General features: G+C 35.9%; 1 protein-coding gene across 1 annotated transcript; it reads right to left on the bottom strand.

Annotated features, from left to right (window-relative positions):
- Nucleotides 1-4447: 4447 nt before the first annotated feature.
- On the bottom strand, nt 4448-6895 carry LOC143919645 (uncharacterized). The gene is made up of 3 exons (XM_077442064.1): nt 6193-6895; nt 5896-6111; nt 4448-5799 (listed from the first exon to the last, which is right to left on the bottom strand). The coding sequence occupies exons 1-3, from the start codon at nt 6304-6306 to the stop codon at nt 5104-5106; spliced, it is 1026 nt and encodes a 341-aa protein (XP_077298190.1). The 5' UTR covers nt 6307-6895; the 3' UTR covers nt 4448-5103.
- Between the last annotated feature and the right edge of the window lie 3273 nt (nt 6896-10168).

Below are 10168 nucleotides of genomic sequence, written 5' to 3'. Positions count from 1 at the left end.
GATGATACGGCACAATATTGCTTACGTCGTATTGTCTAGTACTTAGAATATGAATGCATACACGTGCATATGTAGCTACGCGTCAGAATAGAAGTCAGCAAAAATGTTTCAGCGTTTATCGAACGAATAATTATGCAAAATCGCGTTGTTGTTGAAAGAAGAAGCTCAAGAAAGCAATAAAAAAGCACGGAGGCGTTTTGATGTGCATCCCGTGCTAAAAAATAGAAAAACCGAAGGAGAGTTTTGGACACTGTATAAGGATCTTGTGGATGATGGACAATTTTTTTTTAAATATTTCCGTAAAAAATTCAATTTTTTTTTTAAATATTTCCGTAAAAAATTCAATTTTTTTTTAAATATTTGCGCCAAAACCATATCGAAAGATTGAACAGCTGTCATCTGTCACTATCGATAATTGGTCCAAAACAGCGAAGCGGCAGACTCATGGCACGTAATTCGCGTGTATTTTCACGATGGCCAAAAAAACTGATACGATACGTTGACGGATGTTGCTGTAAGGTATGAACAGGAAATGTCGGGTACTGCTGTAAGCCTGCCGTGGCGTAAACGTGACGGTTGGTATGAATATACCCATACAAAATGTACCAAAGAATACTTTTCGTACGGCCGGATACCTGTTGAAGTCGGTACGTGCTGACTAGGTATGAACATACCTTTAGACGTCACTCCAGAGAAAAACCTTTTAAATGTTAATATTTGCTTGAAACCTTTTAATACAAAATTTGACCTCGGTCTATACAGGAGCATTCACTCCAGGCGAAAGCCACATAAATGTGATATTTATTTATTATTGATGCTGGCTTTAGGTACAAGACATTCCTTACTTTGTGTTTTATTATTTGATATTATTACTTTATCTATGTGTCAGTGGCGTGCTGTCCATGGATGCTGTGGTGTGGGCTGTGGGCTTGTTAGGGTCGATATTATTCAGTCTAAGTGTCACACGTGATGGTGCGTACGCACCAAGCCAACGAACGGCCCACAGGCCAACTTTTAAAACCAGTAGCGTACAAAATATCGAAATAAAAATTAAATTTAAAAATTGAAATTAAATATCAAAATTAAAACTATTATTATTATATTAAAATTAAATTCAAGTATCAAAATAAAATTATAATCATTTTATTAAAATTAAAATTAAATATTGAAAGTTAAAACAGAAAATGCACAATTTAAATAAATTTTCGAGATTGACCTAAAATTAGATCATCATCACATACAGGTAATCCTCGACTTTTGTTTGTCGAAGATGTTTTGACTTACATACGCACTAAGATCGAAAAAAAATCAAAGAATTATTATTTTTACTTCCCCGTAATGCGCAGTTACTGAGAATATATCATGTATTAGTATGGGTGATCCAACGATGGAAGCTAACCCGGGGTGTTGTCGGTCACATCAAACGGATTTTTTTATTCTTCAATTGTTTCTCTCGTCGAAATAAATCAAGTAATTAAATCATTTCAGAGGTAAAATTTATCGGATAATGTGTGATTATTAATTTTATTTCGACGAAAGAAAAAAAACCCTTTGACAAATCACCGACATCCGACACCGCGTTTTTTTATGAATTGTTTTTTTTTTATCGATCATCCACGTGGAAATACAGTAACATCTCGTGACGACTTTAACAATATTTTTTTTCGCTCGTACGCAGAGAAATTATAATATTTCTCTGGTTTTAAATGCGGTATCGTCGTAATTCAAAACATTGTTGTAATTCAAAACATCAACGATGATCTAATTTTAGCTCAATCTTGCTCTTTAGCTTGATTTTGATATTTAATTTCAATTTTAAAATTTAATTTTTATTTCGATATTTTGTACGCTACTGCTGGTTAAAAAGTTGGCCCAAAATCGTCGTTGGTTTAGTCCGTAAGCACCATTAGACGTGTACAAATTAAAGTAAAAACGTGAATTTAGGTAGACCTCATACTAAAGTAGCACCCAATATTTCATTATTTTATTTTGACCTTTTAAATTATTTTTATTTTCTTGATATTTAATTTGAATAATAATTATATTGAAGAAATGTCATGCGATGAGAACTTACCATTTTTAGGTATTTCAAGCGGATCATCCGTTGGTGAATACTTACATATCGACTGATTCCAATAAGTAACATTTTAAATCCATTGTCATATGAAATAACTATATGGGATAGATGAAACATATTTTGACTAATCAAAATATATTACTATGGGAACTAGTCTTATTGTGAAGGTCTTCTTCACCACCAGTCCGCCATGTGTAGTGGTGGCTGGTCAGGAGCTGTATGTCGACGCTTGCTGCTGTGGGTCGACTCTTGCTGCTGTGGGTCGACTCTTGCTGCTGTGGGTCGACTGGCGTTGTTTGGGTTGTACCTCCTTTTATAGTGTTTCTGGAATCGCCTGACCGATGGTGGTGGTTTGTTGATGCGTAAGAAAGGAATGCACTGTTGTCGAGGCGTAGAATTTTCTGGAACGCTTGATGGAAGTGGTTATTGATGCGTACGAGCATTTAGTTGTTGATGCGTACAAGAGGAATGCACTTTTGTCGAGGCGTAGAATTTTCTGGAATGCTTGATGGAAGTGGTTATTGATGCGTACGAGCATTTAGTTGTTGATGCGTACAAGAGGAATGCACTTTTGTCGAGGCGTAGTATTTTCTGGAATGCTTGATGGAAGTGGTCGTACGAAAATTTAGTTGTTGATGCGTACAAGGGGAATTTGCTTTCGTCGAGGCGTAGTATTTTCTGGAATGCTTGATGGAAGTGGTCGTACGAAAATTTAGTTGTTGATGCGTACAAGGGGAATTTGCTTTCGTCGAGGCGTAGTATTTTCTGGAATGCTTGGCGCTGTTCCGCTCGATGTATTTTGTTGTTGCGGAATATTCTCGAAGGTTTCGATGACGATGACGACGACGAGATTCCTACATTACAACTAGTAAATATACTTTTACTACACATATGTACTCTGTTCATCTTTTTCTTATATATATATATATATTTTTGGGTCTACCTCACGGGATCGAAGATCTTAAGTCGAAAGATCAAAAAAAAAAAGGGTGCATGGTAAACCTCTCCCCCCGTCGTACATCCTCACTTAATTTGCGCGAGCAGGATACAACAGGAACAAGAGGAACAGGCTTTTCCTCCTGTATCCTGCGCGCGCACATTAAACAAGGCTGTGTGACAAAAAGAGATATAATTTCACCGCATGCCACTCATATATATTATATATACATAGTACTGTTTACCATGCACCCTTTTTTTTTTTGATCTTTCGACTTAAGGTCTTTCGATTTTCGATCTTTGCCTTCCGATATTTGGTTTTTCGTGCATTTCACATTCGATCCCGTGAGTTAGACCCATATTTTTTACCCAAACGCGAGAAAAATACGAAGATTTGTGGATACATTGTGTTTCATTTGATACTTACTCTAGAGAACAGTTGACATTGTTATCATTAACAATCTTTGAGTTTTACTTCATTAACAATCTTTGAGTTGACAAGAGTCTCCACTTGCTATTCAAAATTTCAAGCGAAATATTACAAAAAATGTAAATATGTATATATGTAGGGTTGGAATTGAACGAAAGCCTGATGTATGGGCTATGGCTGAGAAAGAGTATGCTACGACTGATTGTGCGAAGGGGTAGAGATGTAACGGTTAGTAGCAGTTGGACCTGCGCTCCGCGCGGTTGGTCGCTAAACTTCTGCACGAATCGTCTTAATAAACAACATGACTGAAAACGCGTGTTTGATCTTCACCTCAACCGCCACATCCCAACCGTGGTCCTGAACAGCGTCATCTTTCGGGAATCTCTACCACATATATGTTAAAATTATTTAAATAATGGGAATAAAAAGTAAACAGAAACATTTTTAAAATTAAAAGAAATAAAAACTTTTGAGATTATTTAATACACAATAATTATGATAGTTTACATATTTACAATATAACAATTTACTGGAACGCACTGAAAATACAATATTTAATTAATGCACTAGTATACAAATATTTAAAATATAAAATAATTTCATTGTGTGGCGATTTACACAATTGGTATTAAAGCTAATCAGTCTTTTCACTACAAAATAATTTTGATCGGTGACACATCACTTGCAAAAGTTAATTTGAATGGCAGTTGTTACATTATAAAACAACATAACAATTCAACAACATTAGTACGATAAGTTGTGAGCAATCCCACGTACATATATAATCGAGAACGAAAACGAGAAAATAACATAAGAATTTCCATACACTAGGATGGTCAACCGATATTTGTTCACTAAATGGACGATGCCATTTTCTTGAATACGTCGGTATATAAATTGACTAAAATGAAAGAAGCAGCCACGATGCACAGTGAGTGGTAGCTCGGCTTGGACGGCATTTATGACTGCTGCTTCAAAATCAGAAGTAATTTTTTTATTTCTTTAAATAATGTGACGTATGTATGTATGTCTGCTCCGTTTGATTCGGCAACAATGCGTATACTAAAGGTAGAGCCACATTGTTTTCTAGGCCGTGGATTGTATGCAATTGTTCAGAACTTCTGTTTCTATCACACCGTTTTACATACATATGTAGGTTTCTTAACATCTTTTACAACAAAAATCACATGGATAAAGTATTTTTTATATTATATTTTCATATTTATTATGTTCTTTAATTAATTTTACTTTACTTTAACTTAATAATTTTGTTTTAATTTTTTCAATAAAATTCATGAAAGCTCATTTTTTTTTAAATTAAAAATTTGTATGTATGCACGCCTGAAAATCAGTAAATAAATATACATTAAAAAAGATTCACCGCCTCTGATCTATAATAACTGACGTATGACAATCATACTTTTCATCCAGTATGACTATTAAGTGCCACAAGGATTATTGTGAGAAAAAGGTTTTGAACATACATATATCGCATTTAGTATGTGCCGTATCTCCAATGTGAAACTTCAAATGCCTTGAAAATGAAGATTTTTGAGCAAATGCTTTCAAACAAATGTCACATTTATGTGGCTTTACCTCTAAATGGGTAGACTTGTGTTCAATAAAGATAGACTTCCGAGTAAAAGATCTTGAACAAATATCACATTTTTGTCTTTAACCCTGTATGAATATTCATATGTCTAACGAGGGAAGCCTTCAGAGAATAAGATCGTGAACAAATATTACATTTGTGTGATTTTAACCCACTATGAATAATCATATGTGAAACGAGGTAAGGCTTGCTAGAATAAGATCGTGAACAAATATTACATTTATGTGGCTTTAACTCAATATGAATATTCATATGTCTAACGAGGTAACGCTTCAGACTAAAAGATTTTGAACAAATATCACATTTATATGGCTTTAACCCACTATGATTATTCATATGCTTAATGAGTTCATACCTTCTTTTGAAAGATTTTAAACAAATCTCACATTTGAATGGTTTTTCTTCGGGGTGGCGCCTTATATGTTTCAAAAGGTAAGTTTTTAGGACAAAAGATTTTAAGCAAATGTCACATTTATGTGGCTTTACCCCACTATGAATAAGCTTATGTGAACTGAGGTCAAATTGTACACTGAATGATTTCATGCAAATATCACATTTAAACGGTTTTTCTTCAGAGTGGCGGCTTATGTGTATCAAAAGGGAATGTTTTCGATCGAATGACTTTGAACAAATGTCACATTCATACAGTTTTTTTTTATTATGGGACGTTGTCTGTGTCACTTTTTCACTATTATTCTTCATTTCTGGTCTGTTATCGTCTGAAGTTACTTTTACTTCGTGTATCTACAAAATAAGCACCACGTCACTCAATTTACTGTAATAACTATAAGACTTTGATTTTATAGAATGGTTAGATATCATCATTGATAAATTTATTACCTCGCCATTGTTTGATGGCAAATCACCATCTGACTCGCCTTCCCATCTTAGATCCTCCAGCAAAACTTCCTCTGTCTTTATTTTCAAAGACTTTTTTAAAACCATCCTCGACGTTTTGTCACTCCGGAGACAGGCGCTTCGAAAGCTGTCGAGCAATTCCAGATTGTTGACACACGAATGGCATATCATATCTGGCAGATGGTCGCCTTTCCTAACCTGCAAATGACAAAGATAATGATGATTTCGACGGTTAATGAAATTGGTATCAGTAATAGTAATGGGCTAAGAGTAACTGACCCGCAGCTGACAGCCGGTCCAAATGCGTTGCACCAATTGCTGTGGATGAAGATCGCCATGGATGGAGACGAAGGCCTCTGGTGGGGCAGAGCACAGACAAAGTCTGCACTCCATCACTAGAAAGGCAGCAGAAGCACAAACGTCTCGAGCACTGCCGTACCAAGGATTTTTTTAGAGTGAAACGAAAACGAAACTTGTTCGGAATTTGGAAAAAGCGTTGAATTAAATTAAAATGTTTTTTCTTAATATGTTGTTCATATTAAGAAAAACATAACATAACGAGACATAACGCACTGCGCGACAGTCGCATGACGTAGAACAACACCGTGCGACAAAGTTGACTTTCCGACCAAATTTGACGCAAGTGTCGTTGAGTGGGGGTTACCTTGCGACAATTATTCTCCTTCTTCATATCGTGACTTTGAAATAGCATGTAGCCATAATCTTTTAGGTTTTCTTGATTGTTCTTCTTCCTCGCATATCAGAGATACTATAATAGCGTTCGTTTCGTCCATCTTGCTCCGAGGTACCGAACGAATGATTGATATAATTTGCTGCGTAGTGTCGCATCGCTGTCGTTCAAGTGTGGTTTACCTAATATTGTCTCACACTGTTGTGAAGTGTCGGATCGTTCGATTGACGCATAGTGCGGTCAGACCTTCAAATTCAAACTGTCAGAGGGGCGATTCTCTTTAAATTCTTCGAATTCGATTCGTCGAATTCGAAGATACCGAAGCGAGTAGGTCGAATAGCAAGATATCGAAACACGATTATACCGAATTTCATATTTACTTAATATCGGTTCGCCTAAGACATATTGGTCGAATGAAATGTCTTTACGTTAATGGATAGATGGCACTTTTGTATTGATAATTTAAAAAAAAAATCGTTTTTGATGGTGTAGTATTTTTCCATTTATACTATATCTGTTCCGACTAATTGCCGTATGGTCGGCTTTCGTGGCCTTACGACCCACGAAAGCTGGTCGATGTTTTTTGTACTGGTCACACTAGACGCGGCCATCTCACTTCCGCTTTAACCGTCGCCGCTTGAACACTGCTTCGCGGCTCGCTTCCTCGTTCCCAAATTACCAGTTCGAGACTGGTGATGTTTGACGATATTTGGAGACCAGCTCCAGTATTCGTCCGGGGTGAAGTGAGGAAGCCTGGTTTGGCTTCGTCGATCACAGTTTACGGTTTTTATGAAATATACGTGTATTTTAGTGATAATTCAAATATCATGAAAAACCTGGACAACCCGCATTACCTGACCGACCTTCGGCTGAACAACCTCCACTTAGACGTAAATTTGAGGTGGGAACAGCAGCTTCTGGAATTATTGTTTCCGTCAAAAGGAATGTCAATATACATATATGGAAGCTCTCATTGGACACTTCGTGTGACGAGGTTTTGACTCACGTTAGTGCCATCTGTGGATTAAAGGATGGCATTGTGGTTTCCCCTCTTAATGCACGAGGATCTTATACATCCTTTAAGGTATCTGTTCCTGCTTCTGTCGCTGGCCTGTTATTTTCTGCTGGTTCTTGGCCTGCTGGTGTTCATTTTGGTAGATTTAAAGATTGGGAAATGAGCATTAAGAATATAAAATGTGATACTAATACTACTTCTATGTCTGCCACTGATGTTGTTTCATCATTAGAGCTGCGCCCAAGTGTTTCATTTGCTGATGTTTGTACGGGAGCTGCTAGATGTTTGAAGCCTGATATTAAAACTACGTCTGCAAGTATTAGTGAATCTTCTATGGAAACGGTCGCAGTGACGTCGATGTTTGCCTCTTCTCCTACATCTGCCTGCTCAAATGGTCCTGATAGTCGTGATTCTGTTGTGACTGTGTTGGCTTCTTCTTCTGCTTCCTCTTCCATTTCGTCTCCATTGGCTCAACCTCCGTTGGCTCAATCAAAACTGCCATTTCTTGTCTCAAAGAAAGTCACGCGCCAAACTGGGAGACCGAAAATTGGTAATTTATTACCAAAATGTACGAGGTCTCAGGACAAAGCTGGCTGCGTTTAATTCAGCCGTTTCTACTATTTGTGATGATATGGTAGCACTAACGGAAACATGGTTGACTTCATCATTTTTTGATGCTGAACTTTTTGATTCTTCCTGGAGGGTGCATCGTCGCGATAGAGTAGATCGACGTGGTGGTGGTGTATTATTTGCTTGTCGTGATTGGTTTCGGTCAGTCCGGATGACAAATTTTGAAACTCTATCTGGTGAGGACTTATGGAATTCATAACTTGAAAATCATAATCGAGAAAGAATATTACGAAATACAAAAACCTTGTAAACATAGGATGAATTCAAGACGATAAACGATATATAATAATAATTATTATTATTTTTAGTTGTTTGTGTATATATATGTTTTGTTTTTGTTATGTCTAATTTATTATTTTGTTTCTTGTCTTTTCTGTTATATTTTTGACCATTGTGGCGCATTAGGAATTCCTGTAATGCTACAACGGTCCAAACTTAAATAAATAAATAATTTGTTCATAATCATTAAATAAATGTCTTTGAAACTGACACACTGAAACGTTGTAATTTTTTTTATTCTCAAAACTCAAATAGTTATCTTATGTATCAAGAATATTTTTGGCGTTGAAATTCGCGTCAAATCGGAAAAAATCGTTTATTGGCGTGTTCGCCATACCTCCAGATTCACACCGAAGAAATTCTTTTATAAATCTTTGTTATTAAAAAGCACAATTTTTAACAACTATAGACCGGAAGATTATTTAACCTTTAAATTGCTTTAAAAAACGATTTTTTTCAAGAATTGCCTTTACGAATCGTATACGATATATTAATTTTATTATGAAAAAAGCCGAAAACAACGATTCGATTACGACTCCAACATTCACTTATGAGAAGAGGTAGGACCAGAAGCGTGCTATTTCCAGGAAACAGGACAAATTACAAAGCTAGAGAACATAAAAAAAGGTTCATCATATAAAAGAAAAAAGCTCGGCGAACAATGAACAATGAACGGCGAAAAGTTGGTCTGCTCTTTACTTATGAGTAAAGAGCAGATAGGAAGCGTGCTTTTTCCAGGAATCAGGGCGTTTTGGATCTATTTACAAAGCTAGAGTGCAAAAAAAAGTTTCTTCATAAAATTGAAAAAAGCACAGCGAAGAATTAACAATGAACGGCACGCTTCCTATCCGCCCTTAACTTATGAACTCCGTGAACGAGTTATTGCAAGGTTTTTTTTTTATACTTGTGAACGAAATATGTATGGGGTCAGACGAAAAAAAAATATTTTGTGCTTCGTGTCCTCATGACATATCTTATCAACGGAAACAAACAATTTGAAATATCAACAAAATATATTTCAGATTTGCCGACTAATGGATGTAGCTGTGGCGTAAATGATTGTAGAACTAATAAATTGTTTTTACCAATCCGTCAGCGGAAATTATAAACTAAAACATGTGTACATTTTTAAAGGCATTCAAAGTAAAATCAGTTCTTTGCGAATCATCGAGAGTGAAAGAGTTGTGTGAAAATTTTTGAGTTTTTTCATGTGGTGGTCTGGACTTGATAATCAATATAAGGTGAGACAATTAAAAACTAATTTGAAATGATTAACTAAATTACATATAACTAACGTATTATATATATTTTTGTTATCTACGTGAAAAATTTCTAAAAATTTCGTTAGACGATAAATCGAAAGCAACTTGATTTGAGGCTTGTAAAAATCGATGCAATTGGGACTGATTTGAAACAATTGGGATACATGTTTGAAAAACATTGAATGCAAAGGATCGACAACTACTAGGCTGATTAATTATTTGAAATGTCATGATTAATAGCTTTTTTGGTACATTTGGTAAATTCGTGGACCGATGGTTTACTAGCGCAGATCACCTGATCTCTCGTTCCCGCCAAAATGGCTTCTACGTATGTAACGACCAATAGGATCGCCCGACTCATCGACCAATAGTTTGTTG

This window comes from Arctopsyche grandis, chromosome 12, assembly GCF_051622035.1.
Source record: "Arctopsyche grandis isolate Sample6627 chromosome 12, ASM5162203v2, whole genome shotgun sequence".
Classification (NCBI taxonomy): Eukaryota; Metazoa; Arthropoda; class Insecta; order Trichoptera; family Hydropsychidae; genus Arctopsyche; species Arctopsyche grandis.
This window is presented reverse-complemented; position numbering and strand designations above follow the sequence as displayed.